General features: G+C 40.8%; 1 protein-coding gene across 4 annotated transcripts in view; it reads left to right on the forward strand.

Moving 5' to 3' along the window:
* Positions 1-22,477, forward strand: part of CNOT10 (CCR4-NOT transcription complex subunit 10) — a 109,506-nt gene that overhangs the window by 58,329 nt on the left and 28,700 nt on the right. For 2 of the 4 annotated variants that reach the window (XM_080675694.1, XM_080675695.1), the window contains exons 2-8: positions 12,588-12,682; positions 14,171-14,332; positions 15,420-15,570; positions 18,164-18,306; positions 19,561-19,647; positions 20,193-20,276; positions 21,898-22,015. In XM_080675694.1, coding sequence (XP_080531820.1) covers positions 12,588-12,682; positions 14,171-14,332; positions 15,420-15,570; positions 18,164-18,306; positions 19,561-19,647; positions 20,193-20,276; positions 21,898-22,015 — 840 coding nt within the window. Of the gene's footprint in view, positions 1-406; positions 857-5,789; positions 5,938-12,587; positions 12,683-14,170; positions 14,333-15,419; positions 15,571-18,163; positions 18,307-19,560; positions 19,648-20,192; positions 20,277-21,897; positions 22,016-22,477 lie in introns of those variants that run through there. The other 2 variants (XM_080675697.1, XM_080675696.1) reach the window with 2 other exon arrangements.

Consider the following 22,477-nt stretch of genomic DNA (forward strand, 5'->3'; position numbering starts at 1 on the left):
AGGTATCCCATTCCTGGAACAGAAAAGGAAAAATGGCAAAACCTAAAAAAAGTGTTGGATTTAGTTAATAGTAATGTACCAATCAAGGTGTTTTCTTGGGTGTGATGGATGTACCATAGTAACTTAATAATTAAGATGTCCACAACAGGGCACTCTAGGTGAGGTGTATACAGGAATTCTATGTGCCATCTTTGCAACTTTTCTGTAAGTCTAAAACTTTTCTAAAATAAAATGTTTTGTTTAAACGGAAACCACAATAGTGCTTTCTTTACAGAGTCGTGGGAAATCAATGAGCAAGTAAGGTCAAGTGCAGGGTTCAATGCTTAGCACATAAAGTCAGGTACGGTTATAGTGATTTTATGTAAAACGAAGGACAAGAGCTCTGACCCTTACGTATTTTAACCAGGATGAGCAAAAGGAAGCCACTCGCGCGCAGACCCTGTCCAGCCTCCCCAGCACACGCTCCGAGGCACGCGCGCGCGCGCACAGACGCCGCAGGAGGTGGGGCGCCAGCGCGGGGCGGGGCCACCGCAGTTCCCACGCCGCCAACGCCCCCGGAAGTAGCGTGGCCGGGACTCCGCCGGGCGGAGGCTGTACATGGCAGGATGCAGTGTAGCCGCCAGGGCGGAGATGCCGCTGCTGTTGCTAGACGACGCGAACTAGCCTTCGTCACTTCCTCAGCCCGCGGTCTACCCTCCCGTCCAGGCCGGAACTCAGGCGCCCAGAGCCGAGGTGGGCACAGAGTCACCCTCAGAGTTGCAGGATTGCGGCCGGCGGGCAGCTGGAGTCGAGGCCACGCCACCTGCAGGGAAGACCCCGAGCCGAGGCGGGAAGATGGCTGCAGACAAGCCTGCAGGTGAGGCGCCCGCGCCCTGCGCGCTGAGACGGCGGGACACGCGGGGGGGTGCAGACCTTGCGCGCTGAGGCCGCGGGGCCCCCAGTGGGGAATAGTGGGTTAGAACTCAAGGGCGACTTTAATTGGGGCGTGCATTTCTCTCCCCCCTCCCTTCCCACAGCCCTCGCTCACGTGAGTCTTTGGGCTCCAGGTCCAATAGTTTTTTCACCCAAGTACAGCTTGAAGTCACTACTGACTGCCTTTGCGCCCCCCCGCCGCCCCCCGCTCCTCCAGAATATCTCTGCTAAAAAAGCCTAAATTTATATAGCTGTTTCATATACTTTTCGACTTCCCAGTGTGAAGGCAGAGCAGGGAAATTCTTCCCGGAACACACAGCTGCCTCAATGACCCCCTGGCTCAGCTAAGACTCACCTGGGCGTTCTTTTGGCCGCATCAGTCTGCCTCTGGTCAGCGACGTCCTATGTAATGAACTGTGTTTAAGGCACTTAAATTTAAGTACACTTGAAATTATAGTGTGCCACTCTGGTCTGTGCGAACATCTTGCATTTAGAACCTGTTTTCCCTTAGTTCCTTGTGCTTACTTTAATCTCGATTTTGTTGAAATATTGCCCCATTCCTAGAATATTCTCCATTAAGGAATATAAAATTCTTCCCTGCCTACCTCTGAGACGGTGTGGCGACCTATGATTCCAGTAAGAACTTAGTGATCTCTGTGGCATCCAGGTTTTGTTGGAAGGAACTTAAGTGAGAGGAGTTAGAGGTGGGTCAGCACTTAGACTTCCCCGTGAAATTAATTTTTAAAGGAAAAGAAAATCTCAATGTGCTGTAGGTTTTAGTAGGTCCTGATCTTAATAATTGACAGATATACTTAATTTGAAATAAAGTGAGTCCATCCTCAGACAGGTACAAGTAAATAAAACCGTTAGAGGATCTCTTCGGTAATCTACTAAAATAACAACAGAGAAAAGGTTTAGAAAGTGAGGATAATAGAGTGTACTATCGAATTTTAAGTAGGCTGGTTCAGGGAAAGCGTCTGATGAGGTGATAGTTGAGCAGACAGCTGAATGAAATGAAGGAGTGAGCCATAGGAAATAGCGATGTGTGGATGGGGAGAATGTTTCAGGCAGGGAACAGCATAACCTGTCCACGGCTGGACCAAGGGGCCCAACATCTGTCTTCTTAATTTAGGACAGTGTCTCTGTTTCCCAGGTTTACCATACCTAATAACCCATACCATAGCACTTCCTGGAATGACCATTTTAGGCCTAAAGCTCATCTACTTTTCAAGTCCAATCTCAGTCATAAAGCATTCTTCTACTTGTTCATTCATTCTTTCATGAGTGCCAGGTGCTGCCTTAGCTATTGAAGAAATGGATATGGCATAGTCCCTGCTTTTGAGGAGAACCTATTATTTAGTCTGCTAAAGATAGACCAGTTATAATGGCACTTCCATCTGTGAAGAGATATATAATATGTACTAGAGGCCCAGTGCACTAAATCCGTGCGGGGGGGGGGGGGACTCCCCTCAGCCCAGCCTGTACCCTCTCCAATCCAGGATCCCTCTCACAATCTGGGACCACTGGCTCCTAACTGCTCGCCTGCCTGCCTGATCACCCCTAACTGCCCCCCCCTGCTGGTCTGGTCACCCCCAACTGCCCCCCTCTGCCGGCCTGGTCTCCCCCAACTGCTCCCCCCCACTGGCCTGGTTGCCCCTTACTGCCCCCCCCCCACCGGCCTGGTCACCCCTTACTTCCCCCCCTGCCGGCCTGGTCGCCCCCAACTACCCCCCTCTGCCAGCATGGTTGCCCCTAACTGCCACCCCCCCACTGGCCTGGTTGCCCCCAACTGTCCGTCCCCCCCCCCGCCACAGGCCTGGTCGCCCCCAACTACCCCTCCTCCCCCCCCCCCCCCCCCACTGGCCTGATTGCCCCATAGAGCCTGCTGTTCAGTTGTTTGGTCATCCTTCACTAACCCTCCTGCTGACCTGGTCTCCCCATACAGCCTGCTGTTCAGTCGTCTGGTGGTCCCTCACTAAGCCCCCTGCCAGCCTTGTCACCCCACGCAGCCTGTGTTCGGTTGTCCATCCGGTTGTTTCGGTCATGATGGCCCTTGGCTTTTTATATATAATATGTATAATTGAAGAATAAGTTCCTGTCCTAGCCGGTTTGGCTCAGTGGATAGAGTGTCAGCCTGTGGACTGAAGGGTCCCAGGTTCAATTCCGGTCAAGGGCACATGCCTGGGTTGTGGGCTAGGTCCCTGGTAGGGAGTGTGCTGGAGGCAGCTGATCAAGGACTCTCATTGATGTTTCTATCTCTCCCTCTCCCTTCCTCTCTGAAACCAATAAAAATATATTATTTTAAAAAAAGGGGATAAGTTTCTAAATGATTAGGGAGTTGTTGCTTTGATTGGTTTAAGTTTGTAGGCCGTGATGTAGGAAACTTCCTACCTTGATAATGAGGTTGGATTTATATTAAGTAAATGAGTGTTTAGTGTGGCTCGCTTGAATATCTCTGTTCCTCCTCTCCACCCCCGTTTCAGCTTCTGAGATTCTGGCCTTTATCTCTTTATGTGATCTGTTTCACATTAAGAAACCTCTTGACTGATGTTTGTTTCTTCCTATCTAGTCTGTTCTTCTCACTGCCATCTTTTCATTAAAAATTTTGTGTTGTTGTAGTCAATCCTCAACAACATTTCTTTTCAGAGAGAGTGGAAGGGATCGGAGGGAGGGGGAAAGAGAGAGAGAAACTTCGATGTGAGAGAGACACATCATTGCCTCCTGCATGCACCCTGTCTGGGAGCAAGGAGCGAACCCAAAACCAGTTACATGCCCTTGACCGGGAATCAAACCCAAGATCCTTCCATATTGGGGCCGATGCTCTAACCACTTAACAACACCAGCCAGGGCTGCCTTTTCATTTTATTTCTAAAACACTAATTGGATCATACCACTCCTCTACCTATAAACTTGCTAAGACAGTACCATTTTTTGTGTGCATCGAAACCTCACTAGTGATGTCATTTGTAAGGCTCTTCACAAACTGTTTTTAGTGGATGTTTTTATATCAGCAAATCTAGCTCTTCACATCTGAAATTACTCTCTTGGAAAGCATTGTGTTCTTTTGAGCTTCTGAGCGGTAACGCCCTGCTTTCTCTTCTCTGTCTGGTGAACACGCTCGTCATTCAGAAATCTAGTTGATACGCTCTTCATCTCTGGTAAGAAAAGAAGCCCATAGGATCTAGAGAGATTTAAGAAGGTAAGTGACCAGATCACACTGGCTGTGGTATAGGGTAGATTCCAAGACTGGCTAGAGACGATCTAAGACCAGTTAATATGATATTATTCAATTCTCACCAATGGCCTGCTCTGGGAGGCACTGCAAAGTCTTTGTTCTCGTGGAGCTTATAAGGTAGTAAGAAAGACATATTCACTTAAACAAAATAAATAATTATAACTTTAAGTTGTGATAAATATTGTGAAGAAAAGAAAAATGAGTAAGAGGATGGAGGATAACTGAGAGCAAGACTCTACTTTGAATAGATTGGTTAGAGAAGGAAGGGCTCCCTTAGAGATCACCTTTGAACAGAGACCCTAAAGAGAAAGAGCCAGCCAGAAGGGGAAAGGATGATCCAGGTAGAGGGAGAAACAAATGGGGAATTGTGTTCAAAGACCTCTTGGGGAAAGAGGCTTTGTCTGTGTTAGCTGTGCTCGTTCACCAGCACCTAAAGCAGGGGTCCTCAAACTTTTTAAACAGGGGGCCAGTTCACTGTCCCTCAGACCGTTGGAGGGCCGGACTATAGTTTAAAAAAAAAAACTATGAACAAATTCCTATGCGCACTGTGGGCCCGGGACGAGTCGGCTGCTAAGCAGGACAGGCAGCGGCACCCGGCGGGCCGTAGTTTGAGGACGCCTGAAAGCAATGGCTGGCAGATGGGGGGCACTCGATGCGGATTATAGCATAGTGAGCAAAGGAAGCATGGCAAGAGATGAAGTCAGAGGTGTGGCAGGGGATGGCTTACGTCAGGCCTTGAAAAAAAATTGAATTCCTTCTAACTAATGGGAAACCATTGGGAGATTTCAGCTAGGGCATGATGTGATCTGATTTATGGTTTAACTAAGCCAGGTGACAATCGATGACGAGTCAGGAGCATAGGGTTTGAAATCAGACAGCCTGGGTTCATTCGAGTGGTACCACTTGGTATTTGTGAGACCTGGGTAAATTTTAAGAAACCTTTTTGATGTCTCAGTTTTCCTGTGTGTAGAATAAAAATGACATCTACTGCACAGAGTTGGTAACGGTTTAAGTGAGATCATCTCAGACCCTGGTTTTTTAAAATGCTGACTACTATTTGGGTTAGTGGTAGGATGGTGAGGAGAGGCAGATATGGGAAGTGTTTATTAGGGAGTAAAATTGGCAGAATTTGTGACTAATTGGTATGGTACGTAAGCAGAAAGCCTTGCTCTACAGGAAAGGTTCTTAGTTGAGCCTCAGTTTCTTCATTTATAAAATAGGGATGCTAATAGTTCTTAATTTATTCCTAGTAGCTTTTTAATTACATCACAGGGTTGTAGCTTGTGAGGATCAACGGAAGATAAGGTGTGTATTTTAGCCCACATCTTCTGGGAAGCAGAACCCAATTAAGCAGCTAACGTTTTGTTTGGAAAGTGCAAGTCCAGGGTAGTGAAAGGGATGGAGAGAAGGAAGTAAGGCAGAGGGAGATGTAGTACATTCCATCCCTGGCCGCTGTTTCACCTGGAGCTGGGAAGAGACCTAGTCGGTCACTTGCATGTGGGGTTTTTTTTTTAAAGGTTTTCCAGGAGAAACTGCACATGAGAAAGAAAAAAGGGATAATTTATCTGTCTAGCTTCCTTCTGTTTTTGTTTCCAGTTGGTCAAGACTCACCCCCTGGGAACAAATTTACCTGTCTTTCTAGGTTGAGTGGCCTCTCAGTGACTGATCAGCCAGCAGTCTCACACCCCGAGTTATATTTCAACCAAATTGTAAAGGGAGGAGTGTCCGAGGATAGATGGGGCGTCAACCAAAGCCAGAGATTGAAGGGCAGTGGAAGGTTCACAAGGTTTGTGTCCCTATGTAATATATAAAGGCGGTATAAAACTAATATCATTTTTAATTTTTTTTTTTTAATTTGAGAGATAGAGAGAAACAGCTATGGATTGACTCCTATACACCCCCTACTGGGGATCGAGCTTGCAACCTCAATGGGATCAATGGGCGTGTGCCATGACGGGGAATAGAACCATGACCTCCTGGTTCACAGATCGACGCTCAGCCACTGAGCGACACCAGCAAAGGCTAAAACCAATATCAATTTTTACTTTACTTTTGATAGTTATTTGAAAGGAGAATGTGGCTGGAGTTAGAAAACAAAATCCTAGATTTGAATTTATCTGAGAATTTGGACTATGAGGATGGCAGTAGTAGGCTTAATGGGGAAAGGTTGATGATGATATGAACAAGGGAAAGACAGGACCAGGTGAATAATACGAAACCAGGAGATGAATACTTAAAGGGGGCTTTTGAAATTGTGAGCCAGACTGACTAAAAATGGAAAAACTTTAAGCCAAGGGTATTTTTTATTTTATTTAAAACACCAAAAACTTTTTATTAGTAAGTGTATAAGGTAAAAAAAAATATGAAGTCCAGCCCTAGCCGGTTTGGCTCAGTGGATAGAGCGTCAGCCTGTGGACTGAAGGGTCCCGGGTTCGATTCCAGTCAAGAGCATATGCCTGAGTTGTGGGCTCGATCCCCAGGATGGCATGCGGGGGGCAGCTGATCAATGATTCTCTCTCATCATTGATGTTCCTATCTCTTTCTCCCTCTCCCTTCCTCTCTGAAATCAATAAAAATATATATAAAGTCCTCTGTCTCCCCACTCTCCAGATAACCAATATGAGTTTGTGTGTTCTTCCAGACTTTTTCTGTGCCTACCCAAGTTCACATTGACTTGAAAAAAAAATCCCTGATAGAGTCACACAACTTTACAGTTAGATATTCTCTTTTCCTTGAAAAATGCAGTAAGCATTCAGTATAGGTTGGTGTTTTGTTTTGTTTTTAACTGATATAATTGATAGGTTAGTTTCAGGTGTACAACGTAATGATTTGATATTTGTATATACTGCAAAATGATCACCATAGTATGTCTATTAACATGTGTCACCATACATACTTACAAAAATCAGTGCTCATTTGGTATTTTTTTAACTTTTTATTACAAACATCCAGAATATTGAAAAAATAAAATGAATACCCATATAACCACCACCTAGTTCATCAATTGTTACATTTTGCTGTATTTATTTCCTTTATCTCTAGCTACAGAGTCATTTCTGAAGAAGTTACAGACATCATGACACTTCATCTCTAAATATTTCACCAGGCATTTCGTAAAATAAGGACATTTACCTACATAACTATAATACCATTATACTTCAGAAAATTAATATTTGAATATGTCAGACTTTCCCAGTTGAACCAAAACTGTTCCATAAAACTTTAAACTGTGGCTTTCAAATTAAGAACCAGTTAAGATTCATATATGGTATGTCTCTTAATTCCTTTTTTTTTTTTTTCATGACTGATTTTTTTTTTTAAGAGACTAAATTGGTTGCCTTGTAGAACATCCTGCATTCTGGATTTTTCTGATTGTTTCTTCCTGGCATCCTTTAGTTCCTTATTGTGTATTTTCTGTAAACTAAAAGTTATTTTAACAGGCTTAATTAGATTTGGGGTTAATATATTTGTAAGATACTCTGTAGGTGAAGCTATATACTTTTTATAAAGTACATATTGTCAGTTTGTTCACTATTAGATGCTAAATTTGATCAATTTGTTAAGATGGTGATAGGAACATCTTCCATTTGCAATTAGAAGAAATCTGTGGGATATACACAAAAACATCATGTTATATATCTGAAAGTAATATAACGTTAATATGTCAATTATATCTCAATATTTTAAAAAAGAGCCCTGGCTGGTGTAGCTAAGTGGTTAGAGCATCGGTCATGGGATTGAAAACTAGAGGAAATCTTTCTTCTATGCATAAAACTACTCTCAGATATGAAAATAAAAATACCCATTGGCAGTGGTAGTGTTCTGCTTTGCCTGTCTTCCCCAAGGCATGCTGCTGTATTCTTGATTCTTGATATTCTGTTTATTTCTGCAGTGCTGGGCAGGGTGCTGAAGTCTATAGCACTACTGGTCACATGTTATTTCTCTGAGTCGTATAGAAATCAGCATTATAAGTCAGCTGTACTAGTTCAAGTAATAGAAAACCACACGCGAGGCGTGTGAGCCTTAGCTAGATGGTGACTTCGGTGAACTTGAATTATTTTTGTTTAAAATGTCTTATTTAAAATCTTCCTTCACAGAGGCAGCAACACTTGTTGTGAGTGTTGCAGATTTCCTTAGGCCTCAGCAATCCTTTTTTTCTTTGGAACAAAATTTTTTCCTTGAATGTCATTGGAGTTAAAATTTGAAAAGTGTAGCTAGCTTGTATGGAAGATCTTCCTCCAATCATATTTGAATTAGCATTCTTTTAATGGAATGTGTCTATGCTTTCAGTTAACTGACTTTTTTCAGTTTTGAAAAAGCAGTGTGTTTCTTTTGTATTTAGTTCAAACCTACAGGCAATTGTTTGGTTTAAAATGAAGCCCTTTGGCTTAAAGAATGTCAAGGTTTGTGCGCCAAAGAGCTCTGTACGCCTGGAAGGTCAGCCGTGTGCATTAGGCCACAGTAGAAGGAAAGTCAAGCTTATGGATGAACGGTCATATACCGTTTCAATTGGCAATGGAGACTACTTTTGGACAAATAAAGACACATTGTGGGATTACGTGCAGACTCTTACGGGTAAGAAATCAGTTAACAAAAAATGAATGTTTTAAAAACATTTTAAAAAAGGGTATACAAATAATACCCACTTCTTGCAGAAAACTTGAAAAGTAGAGAGAGATAACAAGGAAAATAAAAATAGTAATCCCGTTGACGTATATCGTAATGTAAAAGAATGTAGGTAAAATGATGGTTGGTTAACATATAAAAGGCTGTTATTGAGCTCAGTTCTTTGAAATGTCTGTAGAAATGAGAATTTCGGAGTCTCTTGTCAGCCTTCGAGTCTAGCTTATTTATTTATTTATCTATCTTAAAGTTGGCTTCTCTCCTTTCCTGGAAAATTTTTTGGAGACTTTTACAGCTCCTAGAGGATAATGATAGCAGCAGTGGCCACCTGAGCCAATCTGCCTTTGGGGGAAAGTAGATAGAAGCTTAAATTCCTCAACGCCTTGGTGAGTTGTGTGTATTTCCCTCTGCCCTGTATTTACACATCACTCTTTGACAGTTGAGCCCAGAAGTCCCATTAAAGAATGTCATCTAGTCCAGAGAGGATATAAGTATTTTAGAAGAAGCTATGGAGATAACTTGATGGCAGATCAAGAATTTTTGTCATTTGTCTTAAATTTAGTTTACTTTCTAATGATGAGGGAAGATACATTTTTTAAAACAGTTTAGGTTTCCAAACTTTTTTTTAAGTATTTGTGTTCATTGTTATAATTTGACTAGTGTCCCGGTGCACGGATTTGTGCACATTGAAAGGAAATTAATTAGAAGAAATATTTTAATATCACTATTTACCCTTTCTCTATAACAGAAGTGTTAACCAAATTCACGATCAACAATGACAGATCGAAACACATGTGTGCGATTGGTGCTAGCGAGAGCTTTATATGTATTGCACATGCGCGAGTCAACTTAGCCTTTTATATATATATAGATAGATAGATAGATAGATAAACTTGCTTAATTAGACCTGCTTTCTGATTTAGCTAAACTTTTTCCAGCCCAGTGAAGCACCCCAACTTCTCTTTCAGGTAATTGTCAGCAACACAGCAGTAAATATCAACACAGAACAGATTATTATTGTAGATCATGCAGGGAGAAAAAAGGGTAAAATATTTAACTGTAGCAGTGTTTGACTATTCTGCGCAGTGAGAAAACCTGAAGTAATTTTCAAGTTCCACCATTTCTTTTCATTCGGGTCAAGTTTCTAAATTTTCTAAATCTCGTTGTCTTGCTAATGAAAAGAAAATAGGATTCTACTGAGTCTCCTATCTACCTACTCCAGGACTTCTGTGAGGATCAAATAAGATGAGGCACGGGAAAGTGCTTCACAGATATTTGGTTGAACTGTAAAATGTTTGCACCTGGCTATAAAGCAAGTTGGGTTCTCGGGCTGAAGAAACTCCAAGGAGGCTAGTCGCTAGGGAGAGGAAGCTGGGCGTTGCTACATGATGTCATTACCCGGTGCTCACAGCGACTGATTCCATGCTGGGCTGGGCTGTGGGCCGCATTTTTCACCATGGGGTCTTGGCAGCGTTGGCTGCAATTTGGTGGGGTGTCACTCCGGGGTGGTGGCAGGGCCTGTGTCCCACTTGGGGGAAGCCGAGTGTTGGTTTGTGGGCGCCAGGTCTGTGGTGCCGTTTATTTTTAAATGTCCAGTGCGTGTCATGGCAGCTCCTGCATTGAGCGTCTGCCCCCTGGTGGTCAGTGCGCATCATAGCTACTGGTCAGAGGGAAGGACGGACACTTAGCCTTTTGATAGATAGATTGTTAGATAGATAGATAATAAATGTACATGAAGTTGAGAGTTCTGCTTCACTCTAAACTCATACTTTGCTTTCTGGGGTCCTGAAATTCTGTGTTCCATTTTTACACATTTTAAAGTAATTGGTTCTTACTGTTCCTGTGCACCTGAAAGTTTTGTAAAACAGATGTACTGTGTAAACAGTAGTCTTGCAGTCAAGCATGTTGGCTTTCTAAAGGAAAAGCTGTTTTAACACTGTCCTTATTCTAAACTGGTAAACTTTCTCCATTAAACTACTAGTTCTTCTTCCTCCCTATTAGGACTCAGTTCTTATTTACAAATTTAATTTAATTTCTTAATTTATTGGAGTGACATTGGTTAATAAAATTATACAGGTTTCAGGTATACAGTTCTACAATACATCATCTGTGTATTGTATTGTATTGTACATTTACCAACCCAAATAAAGTCTCCTTCCATCACCACTTATCCCCCTTTGACTTTCTTTCTGTTTCTTTGTATGCTAATGGTGAAATGAAATGCCAATTTATCTGTTAACTTTAAGTAACAGAAGTATCACTTCTTTCTTTTTTTAATTATTGACTAGAGAAAGAGAGAGGAAGAGAAAGAGAGAAACATTGATTTGGGTACTTATTTATGCACTCATTGGTTGATTCTTGTATGTGCCCTGACCAGGGATCGAACCCATACCCTTGGCGTATCAGGACGATGCTCTAACCAGCTGAGCTACCCAGCCAGTTTTTTAAAATAATAAATTGTGGAGCAAGAATCATTAATCTTAGAATGTATGTGGGCACTTAACTCATGTTAAGGAAGCTTTTTAAATGTGTTAATTTTGACTTTGGGATTTCTAAGTTTATGAAAGCATTCTTTGCCTGGAAATTACCTCTGAGTTATCAATGTAGATTTCTCATTGTTAAAGGTTATTACTGTATTCCAACTGCATTATGAATTTCTTAAAGGCATTGTACATCCTATATAATAAAAGCCTAATATGCAAATTGTCCATTCGACCAGGAGTTTGACCAGGGGGCGGGGCCAGCCAGCCAACTACGGGAAGGGAGGCCCCGGCCGGCGGTGGCCCAACAGCGGCGGCAGGCAGCCGGGGGAAGAAAGGCCACAGCCAACAGCCACTAGGGATCCTACCTGTGCACGAATTTTGTGCACTGGGCCTCTAGTGTATTTATAATCTCCTTGGGTCTCTAGGGCCTGCTTTTGGTATATTGCTAGAGGAACAGAACTAATATCTTTAAAAGAGCACAACAGCCCTGACGGGTTTGGCTCAGTGGATAGAGCATTGGCCCATGGACTGAAGGGTCCTGGGTTCAATTCTGGTCAGGAGTATGTACCTTGGTTGCAGGCTTGATCCCCAGTGGGGGTTGTGCAGGAGGCAGCTGATCGATGTTTCTCTCTCATTGATGTTTCTAATTCTCTATCCCTCTCCCTTCCTTTCTGTAAAAATCAATAATAAAATATATTTTTTAAAAATAAATAAAATAAAAGAGCAAACATTCTAAGCCCTAATGTCCTGATGAGCAGAGCTGTAATCCTATATAACAAAACCCTAATATGCAAATCGACCGAATAGCAGAACAACCAGTCGCTATGATGCGCACTGACCACCAGAGGGCAGGCGCTCAACGCAGAAGCTGCCTCCTGGTGGTCAGTGTGCTCCCACAGGGGGAGCGCTGCTCAGCCAGAAGCCAGGCTCACGGCTGGCGAGCGCAGCAGCAGTGGCAGGAGCCTCTACCGCCTCCACAGCAGTGCTAAGGGAGTGGGCCTAAGCTGGCAGTCAGACATCCCCCACGGAGTCCTGGACTGCGAGAGGGCACAGGCCGGACTGAGGGACCCCAACCCCAGTGCACGAATGTCAAGCTCCAGGCCTCTAGTCCTTATATAAACCATGGTGGGCTTTCATTGAATTTGGCCATGGCTAAAGGAAACTTTTTCTTAAGTTTTTAGAGGAGTGGCTTCTTACTCTACACTAATTAGTCATTGTAGTTGAGAGAGCTCTAACTTTGGCAACTTCATTAGGAAGAAGACTATTAAGAAAACTAGGGACACATCACTGCACAACTGTTATTTCTAAAGAAGTGTAAAACTGTATATTTGCAGATCAGGGAGCCGAGAAGCATGAAGCGACAGGTCAGTCCTCTGGGATCACTGATCAAGAGAAGGAGCTGTCCACCAATGCTTTCCAAGCTTTCACGGTAAGAAATGTTTCCCTTAATCGGCTCCACTTTTAGGATCTCTCAAGTATGAATCGTTTCACATTGGATTTTTAAATTTATACTGTGTGTGTGTGTGTGTACTAATTAAAGAGTTAAGTTTCGAGAGTAGGTTTAGTTTTAAAATAAAGACATTTTAGAGTTTAACTATGATAAAAGGATCAGGAGTAATTTGAGCCATTCCCAAGTCTTTGTGCTTTCATAAATACATTTTAACTCTCACACTATTGTTTTTAAGTCTTTTAAATTTATACTTGTAAGTATGTGGGTCAGCCTTTTCATTTCACTAGTCTCTTCAATTTTTTTCTTGAATGTACTTTAAAATGGAATCCCAAAAGTTTGTCAAAACACTAACTATTCTGACATTTTTAAACAATATGAAAAAAAAACACATCTTACATTTGATTATCAAGTTGCATACATGTAAGCAGAAGAACTTGAGACATAAGTATTCAGAGTATATTAACTAGGAATTAAAATGTGGAGTAATCACATTACTTCTCTTGGCTAGCTTTGGCTATTATACCCTGCTAGCAATATGTACCAATATATACTAATATATATGTTATACTAGAGGCCCGTCATGCATCAGTGGGGTCCCTCAGCCTGGCCTGCAGGGATTGGGCTGAAACCGGCTCTGTGACATCCCCCAACGGGTTCTGGATTGCGAGAGGGCGGTTCTCAGGTGACACACCCCAGAATCAGGCTCCCTCCTCTCTGGTTCCAGGTGCGTCACCCGAGAACCACAGCTGCCAAGTCACCGCAGCTTGGCAGCTCCTGCATTGAGCATCTGTCCCCTGGTGGTCATTGCACGTCATAGCTACCGGTCAGACGGTTACTTAGGCTTTTATATATATAGATGTGATTATTACATATATAGCTATAGTTTATATATATATTTATATGTATATGTCTTATAGAAATGATGCACACTTACTAGTGTTAGAGTTTGATTCTTAGGAAATATATAGCCACCATTTCTTTTTCTTTTTTTTTTTTCAATTTTACTGAGATGTGATTGACATATCACAGTTTGTGGGGTTTTTTTTATTAACCCTCACCCAAGACTATTTTTCCATTGATTTTTAGGGAGAGTGGAAGAGAGAGGGAAAGATAGAGAGAAACATCAATGTGAGAGAAACACATCGATTGGTTGCCTCCTGCACAAGTCCCAGACAGGGCCCGGCCGAGGAGGAGCCTGCATCCAAGCCTACCCTTGACTGGAATCAAACCCGGGACACTTTGGTCTGCAGGCTGACGCTCTGTCCACTGATCCAAACCAGCTAGGGCACACAGTTTCTTAATTGACATAAACGTTTTATCTAATGATTTTAACTAGTATATTTTGGGGAATTATATCTTTTTAAAGAGTTTTAAAATAAAGATGTGTGGAATATATTTGGAAATGATCATATAGGTCTTAAAGCTGGTATGTAATTTTGTGAATGTGTGTTTTCATTTTTGTTTTAGGCTGGAAATTATGATGCCTGTCTTCAACACCTTGCCTGCCTACAAGATATAAACAAAGATGATTATAAAATAATTTTAAATACAGCGGTAGCTGAGTTTTTTAAAAGTAACCAAACAACAACAGATAGTTTGAGACAAACACTTAACCAGCTGAAGAATCAGGTAATGTACACAAATGAATTTAGCTATTATGCTCTCTAAATTTTAGGATAAAAAGAGTTAAGGAAAATTAATGTGACTTATTGTCTGATATTCATAACACAATTTCTAATATATCTGAAACATTCATTGGTATTAATTTTACTTGTATGAAACTATTATTCCAAGAAATGAAAGTTACGTAATCTGATTTTGTTTTCTATTGGGTTTTCTTACTTGAATAAAATAGGTTAATATACCAAATTTGAATGTGCTTTGGGTAGACAGAGGGTCTATCTTGAAAATGCAAAGTGGTGTAATTTTTTCTTTTGGTACCAGATGTTGACGTTAGGGTTCTAATAAAGCCCTTGGAAGTCTGTTTTCACTACCATGTGTGACAAAGTGCATTTTGTTCATTACTTCAAAAAAATCTATCCTTTTTACTGAGGAAACAAAACCTGAACATCATAGGAAAATCAGAAAGTATACATACTAGCTTTATGGCCTTGGGCAAGATAATTAAGCTTTTTGTGCTGGTTTCCTTATTTATAAGATAGAAATGGCAATATTATCTATGTTCTCGAGGTATGGTGAGGATTAAATGAGGTGTTCTCTGTAAAAAGGTTCAATGTAGCAGGCCTGGCACATAGTTAAGTAGTTAGCTATTGTTTGTTCATGTTTAAATTTTACTTTTGTTTTTACAAAATGGAACCAAGTTTCTGTGTACATACTGCGTAACATGCTCATGGGAAAGGCCGTTTTGAGGTTGGCCCACTTCCCATGAGTCTACAAGGTGGAAATCCAACCCAGAAACCATGCTGGCAGTTGAACATTAAAGATATATCTTCACAGTGGCAAGGAGGAGAATAACCTTGCCTTGTGCTAGGTACTAAATAAGTCCCATCAAAACAGTTTACTAAACAGAATTTTATTATGAATGAAATACTTTTTAGTGTGAGAGTAATTGAAATCTAGAGAGCCTGTTGAAAATGTGGAAAAATTCAAAATAAACATTGGCCTGTGTTCTTGATTATTCATGTAGATTTCTTTCACTTTTGTGCTTTATTTTCTTACTGTTGTTTTAGCATAAACCCTGTGGATTGTTTTATAGGTCCACTCAGCTGTTGAAGAAATGGATGGATTAGATGATGTTGAAAACAGCATGTTGTATTACAATCAAGCAGTCATTCTTTATCATTTGCGGCAGTATACAGAAGCCATATCAGTTGGTGAAAAACTTTATCAGTTTATAGAACCTTTTGGTATGTTATCTTTCAAGTCAGTAATTTCCATATCTTCTCATACTTGCAAAGGTCTCTGGTGTTTGTACCCAGATAACCTAAATCGGAGAATTACATGTCAGTAAGAAAGAAATAAAGCTGTATCCGGTTTTCTTAATGGTTAGAAAAGATAAAAATTATGTCACTTTCATATGAATCCAGGTTTTCTTTTAGCATTCTCCCAACCCAATTCTTTAAGATAACTGTTAGCATTGCTGTTTCTAATGTGAAAGAATTGCTGATTTGAGGGGGTTTTCTTTGGTTGTGGACCTGACCCTTTCTTACCTAAGTGGTGTATTAAGGAAGGCGTGTTTTGTAATGTTAGGGGACTTTGTAGTAATTTATTTTGTCTACTGCCTAACTGAAGTAGAGTAGATAGTAGAGAACTGTGTTAGCTTTTTTGTTATCTTAACTAGCTTACAATTACTAGCCTCAAGAGTAGGAACAAAGGTAAGGGCAAAGGGAAAAAAAGGGCGCAAATAAAGCAGCAAAGCTGGACCCAGGAAATGGTTGTTAGAGAGGGCTGTTGGTGTCCACCCACAAGCACATTCAGTTGTGATTCACATTTTTGTCTTTTGCTCCATGGTTATTTTCTTTTAAACTCAAAACACTAATGCAGATTCCTGCTTCATAAACACCTGATTGCTGATGTGGTCCCCTCAGGACCTGTGGTGGAGTGTGATGGCTCCCCCATGATACTTTGGGGAGAGTTGCAGAGCCCCCTTTTGCTGACAGCTGGTTGAACAGCTGTTTACTATGGCTCCAGGGGAGCATTTTCATGGCGCTTCTCATCTTCCCCCCAATCCTGCGGATGTGGTGGCTGGACAGACTGCCCCCGAGAGGCCTCAGTGGTGAAGCATTATGTAACGGGTGACCAGTCCTTTTCTTCTGAAAAGCTAGAAGTCAGAATTATACTTCAAGGATGGCATGGATGTGGTTTTGGCCCCCCCCCCCTTCCCCCCAATAAAGCTGGTTTTTAGAATTTCCAGAACAGTTCCTGAAATCCTGTTAATCTGCTAGGGTTGAGCAGAATCTAGCAACCAATTAGTACTCAAATGTATTTATCTTCTTCTTTGAAAATTATTATTTTTTTAATTTTACTACTTGGATTCCTCATTTAACATCTATTTATTGAGCATATACTATGGGCCAGACACTGGGACCTAAAGATTGATGCAGTGAATGAAAGAGAAAATGTCTTTACCCTTATTAAGCTTACATTCTAATGGGAGAGAGCGCTGCACACGAAATATATTGTGAGATAGCTAAATGCTATGAAGAAAAGCTAAAATTGGGTACAGACTAGAGCTTGACTGGGGATATTGTTTTTCGAGAGGAACAGCTGGAATGCCACTGTGACTGGGGCTAGGTGGGGAAAATGGTAGGAAATGAACTCAGAAGTAGCCAGGGACAGAACAGGTAAATTATTGTAACCTAGGTCGGGACTTTGTTTAAGTTGGAGGGAAGCCCTTGGAGATGCCACCTTTGCATATTAACTACACTGATTTTAGTTTTAAATGGAAACCACTCTGGCTACTATATAAGAGCAAGAAGGGAATCAGGAAGACTTGCTAGGAGGCTTTTAAGGACTTCTGAAATTTTCTGTTCTTGATTATAGCAGCCTTCTTTTCATCCTTATTTTTCCTTTTATCTTCTCTTTGACAGGAAAGGAAATAGTGTTATATCATGCTGGGTCACCCTTCCTTTCTTCCTTGGGTTCTTCCTTTGATGTTCTTGTCTTTATATTTTCCTCTTGGCTGTTGCAATTTTCTGATATACTCCAATCCACACTTTGGTTCTTTTGTGTCTGCAATCAAATTATTTCTTTTTCCCATCTCTGTACCTTGAAAGGAAATATATTTACCAGAGTCAAAGATCTTTTTAGAGTTAGAAGGAACTTCAGGAGATCACCTGGTCCCCTGGTCCACCCCCTGCCTTTAGGCAGGTAAAGTGTTCTCCCCATTTTGCAGGTCAGCCAGCTGAGTCTAAAAATTAGTTCAATGGTGTGTAAAGGCCACATAACTAGTAAGTAGCCAGACAGGAACTGGAATTGAGATACCCTTCCACATAAAGTAAAATCCTCATTTCATGTGCTGGTGTTTGGTAGATATTTTGCCAAAGGATGTTCAGTCACTAGACCAGCCGTATGCAAACTACGGCCCGCGAGCCAGATCCGGCTGTTCTATCCGGTTCTCTTGCTCTCCCCTCCGCTCCTTTACTTTGAATTTATATTAGTTCACACAAACACTCCATCATGCTTTTGTTCTGGCCCTCCGGTCCAATTTAAGAACCCATTGTGGCCCTCGAATCAAAAAGTTTGCCCACCCCTGCACTAGACTGACTTCCTGAAATGAGAGGTGGGGAGATGCCAATTGGAATGAAATGAGATGCCTAATAGAACAGCATTGTTGGCATTGCAAGTTGTTTCCACCATGGCTCTAGGTGATGAAATTCATTTAAGTAAGGACTTAGGCTTTGCTCTTTAGAGCTTGGAGGGGTGGGGGAAGGTCTGAGATGTTTGCTTCACTTTCGATTGTAATTTTCCTTTTTGTTTTATTTTCCCGCCCCCCCCCAGAAGAAAAATTTGCCCAAGCAGTGTGTTTTCTACTTGTAGACCTGTATATATTAACTTACCAAGCTGAGAAAGCTTTGCATCTTCTTGCTGTCCTAGAAAAGATGATTTCACAGGGTAACAATAACAAAAATGGAAAGAACGAGGTGAGTGTCTTAAAGTGATCAGACTAAAATTTAAATAATAATGAACATTTTAGTTATTATTATAATAGCTTTACTGAAATATTATTTCACTGTACAGCATGATGACTAGTTAATACCACTGTATTTCATATATGAAAGTTGCTTAGAGAGTAGGTCTTAAACATGTCTGTATAAGAGTTCAGTTAAATAATGTTAGCATTATTCATAAACGGTAGTAAACTATTTCCATGTGCAATACTTGTAATAGTTGGTGAAGAATAATTCAGTTCAACAGATGCTTCTGTGCTCTGCTTGGTACTAAGGTGACAGCAATGAAAACCAATGCAATTCTTGATTTTCAAGGAACTCAAGTCTGTGGGAGGAAAATACTGAGCAAATCTGCTCAGCGACTGGGAGGATGGAGGTTAGGGAGTGTTTCAGAGAAGTTTGGGTGTTTGATGTGGGCCTTGAAAGATGTAATAGTTTGCCGAAACCGGTTTGGCTCAGTGGATAGAGCGTCGGCCTGCGGACTGAAAGGTCCCGGGTTCGATTCCGGTCAAGGGCATGTACCTTGGTTGCGGGCACATCCCCAGGCGGGGGTGTGCAAGAGGCAGCTGATCGATGTTTCTCTCTCATCGATGTTTCTAATTCTCTATTCCTCTCCCTTCCTCTCTGTAAAAAATCAATAAAATATATTTAAAAAAAAAAAAAGAAAGATGTAATAGTTTGGCAAATCAGAAAAGGAAGGATGAAGCAGGAAAACCATCCTGGCAGAAAGAAAAAAACAGCACAAAAGGTGTGAGAAGGTGTGTTGGGGGAGTTCCAGTCATCTGAAATGGGAAGTAGTGCCTGAGAAATGTAATGGAGATCAGCAGCAGGGGACATTGGCCACTCGAATATGGGTCAGACTGTGAAGGATTTTGAATACTTTACTAGGAATTGAAGGCATGAGGTTGGCAGCGTTTATGACAGAGCAAGTTTTTAAGAAGGGAATTACGTGATTGTGTCTGGGTTGTAGAAAGCTAACCTGAGTTTTGCCCACGTAGGACCTGTGCGTTTTAAACCTAGTCTGTCATTGTGCTCCACAGTGAGCTTCTCATAGGTGCTTCCTGTCACTCACTTCACACTAGTAAACCTCAGTCTGTGGGACTGGGACCTAGGATTCTGAAATTTGAAACATTCTCTAGGTGATTGAGATTCGCTCCCTTGGAATCTGTGATTTAAATAGTGGGCAGAAATATTTCATTTTGATAAACTTTGTTCATCATCCTCTAGACTGGTAATAACACCAACAAAGACGGTTCTAACCATAAAGCCGAAAGTGGAGCTCTAATAGAAGCTGCAAAATCAAAGATACATCAGGTAATGTAACTTAAGAGAGGTTATACATCACGTGTATTTACTTGTGGTTATGAATAATGAAGAATGTGATGGATCATTGAAGGCAGTAAATCATTTAAGACATGTATGTTTACTTATCTTCGAGGTATTGTAGTTTAGAAGCCATTTAATCCTTCTAAGTATACTTTGCTTAAGATGATAATGCAATATCATTTCTTTTATTTACTCTATAGAAAATTGAGAGAAAAAAATGGTCTGGGAATGTATTAGATGATGAGATCACATTCATTTAAAAATTCATTGTTAATTAGCCACGTACAGATAAGAATCAGGATTTTTGTTTGGAACTTAAGTATAAATTTTATTCTACCGTGTTTCTAGTTTTTTAGAGTGTATTCCATGAATACAGTAAAAATAGATTATTTATGATAATTTTTAACTTGCTTTTGCTGGCATACCCATGTTGTAAACAGATTGGGTTTCATTTCCTTAATGAGAAAGCAGAACTGCTTCACTATGTGTAAATATACCATAGTTCTTACATGCTAGCATTTTCCCTCTGACAGTATAAAGTAAGAGCTTATATCCAAATGAAGTCTCTGAAAGCATGCAAAAGGGAGATCAAGTCCGTCATGAACACAGCTGGAAATGTAAGTTTCTTCTTGACTTTTTTTTTCAATTCATATCTCTTATGTCCTAAAATTTTCTTATTTGTTCAATTTGTTATTTGTCAGTTTTAAATAATTTATCTTAGTCTGATAGTGAACTATGAAGTAGTGATCATACTGTGTCTACTACAATTTAATGCAATATGTTTCTGACTTAAAATTATCACAAGCATTTCTCCTTGGTATGTAGCCTTCAAACCACCATTTTTCTATATATATATATATTTTTTTATTGATTTCAGAGAAGGAGAGGGAGAGATGGAAACATCAATGATGAGAGAGAATCATTGATTGGCTGCCTCCTACACGTCCCACACTGGGGATCAAGCCCGCAACCCAGGCATGTGCCCTTGACCGGAATCGAACCTGGAACCCTTCAAGTCCCCAGTCTGACGCTATATCCATTGAGCCAAACTGGCTAGGGCCAAACCACCATTTTAAATAGCTAACCAGTATTCTGTGAGTTGTTTATCATAATTCACATAAACATGCATTGTTATTAGACACTAGGATTTTTTTAGATTATACTGAAAACTTTAATTCAAGATTAACAGTCAAGTTGTAGCCCAAACCTGCCCCTTCCAAATGATCTTTGGCCTGACAATACCTTCAGTTTTACTAGTGCTAGTATTTGAGATATAATTACTCCTTCCTTCCACCCCCTTTACCCCAGCCCCACACTGAGAAATAATTTTTAAGATGGTAGTGGGAAGGACAGAAGTGAAAAATCTTGAGGCTTTTAGGATATTAATTAAAAGTATAAAATCATGCCTGGCCAGAGTCGCTCAGTGGTTGAGCATCGACATACGAACCAGGAGGTCATGGTTCAATTCCCAGTCAGGGCACATGCCAGGGTTACAGGCTCAGTCCCCAGCAGGGGACATGCAGGAGGCAGCCGATCAATTATTCTCTCTCATCACTGATGTTTCTATGTCTCCCTCCTTCTCCCTTCCTCTCCAAAATCAATAAAAATAAATTTTTTAAAAAAGTATTAAATCATGACAAGATATGGTTTGTAGTAGGAATAGTTCAGGAAAATTGAACTTAGAAAATCCCAAGCAGGATTCACGTTAGCCACTGGGTCAGTACTCAAGTGATTTTTGAGAACAACTGTAGCCTAGACCTAAGAGGAGGGGTAAGGCCTATGTAGCCAGCCAGTCATTCTGAAACCTTTTTTTTGAGATTAAAAAATAAAAGCATGGATGTGGAGAGAGCAGAGCACCTGAAGAATGGCTCCTTTGTGATGAACACATCCAACAGCAACTTGGGCTTACTCCTCACGGGTGGCAGGATACTGTGACCTTCCTGTGATACTACGCCCTATATATATAAAAAAATAAAATAAATAAAAAATAAATAAAAGCATGATCCCTGCCTTAAAAGATATCATAGTCATAGGGAAAAGCAAACAGAAAAATAAATCATTGTAATGCAAGAAATAGTTACCCTGAGTCAGGGAGCACTTGAGGAGAGAGCCTTGTTTTGGTGACCATGGCTTAACTGATTCATTTATGCCCTTGCACACAGGCCAGCACAACAGTGTGATTATGATCTCATTGAGCAGCTAAAACCAAATTATAAGTAACTGATGTTTTCTTTACAGTCTGCACCCTCTCTGTTTCTTAAAAGCAATTTTGAGTACTTAAGAGGCAATTATCGAAAAGCTGTGAAGCTATTAAATAGTTCAAACATTGCTGAACATCCAGGATTCTTGAAAACAGGTAAAAGAAAATGGTAAAATCTTTGTATTTTCTTCCTGGCTCTTCTACCCTTTGTTTCTTCTCTCTACCACCCCACACCCCCCTCCCCGCCCCAGTACCCATTTCTAATTCTGCTAAATTTTAATTTTTGATGTTTTTATTGTCATGGCTTCCTCTCAGGGGCCCATTAACACCCAATCACTGAAATGATCTCTCAGACTAAGCAGATAATATGCTTTGAGAAAATTTGCTTAGGATTGTCTTGGCACAGATTTCAGAATTGATATTGGCAATCTCTAAAATGGAGTCGGGAGCAGGGCATGTTGTTGACTAGTCAACAGTTACCATCATTTAATAGGAAATATTTTATATAATAGTTGTATATTTTATATATTTATTTTTTATATCTATTAATTTTAAAACTGTTCATTTGCTTCCCATATATAAATTTTATTTATTTGTTGCTGATAAAATATGCTTATT

Source organism: Plecotus auritus, assembly GCF_963455305.1.
Source record: "Plecotus auritus genome assembly, chromosome: 6".
NCBI classification, from domain to species: Eukaryota; Metazoa; Chordata; class Mammalia; order Chiroptera; family Vespertilionidae; genus Plecotus; species Plecotus auritus.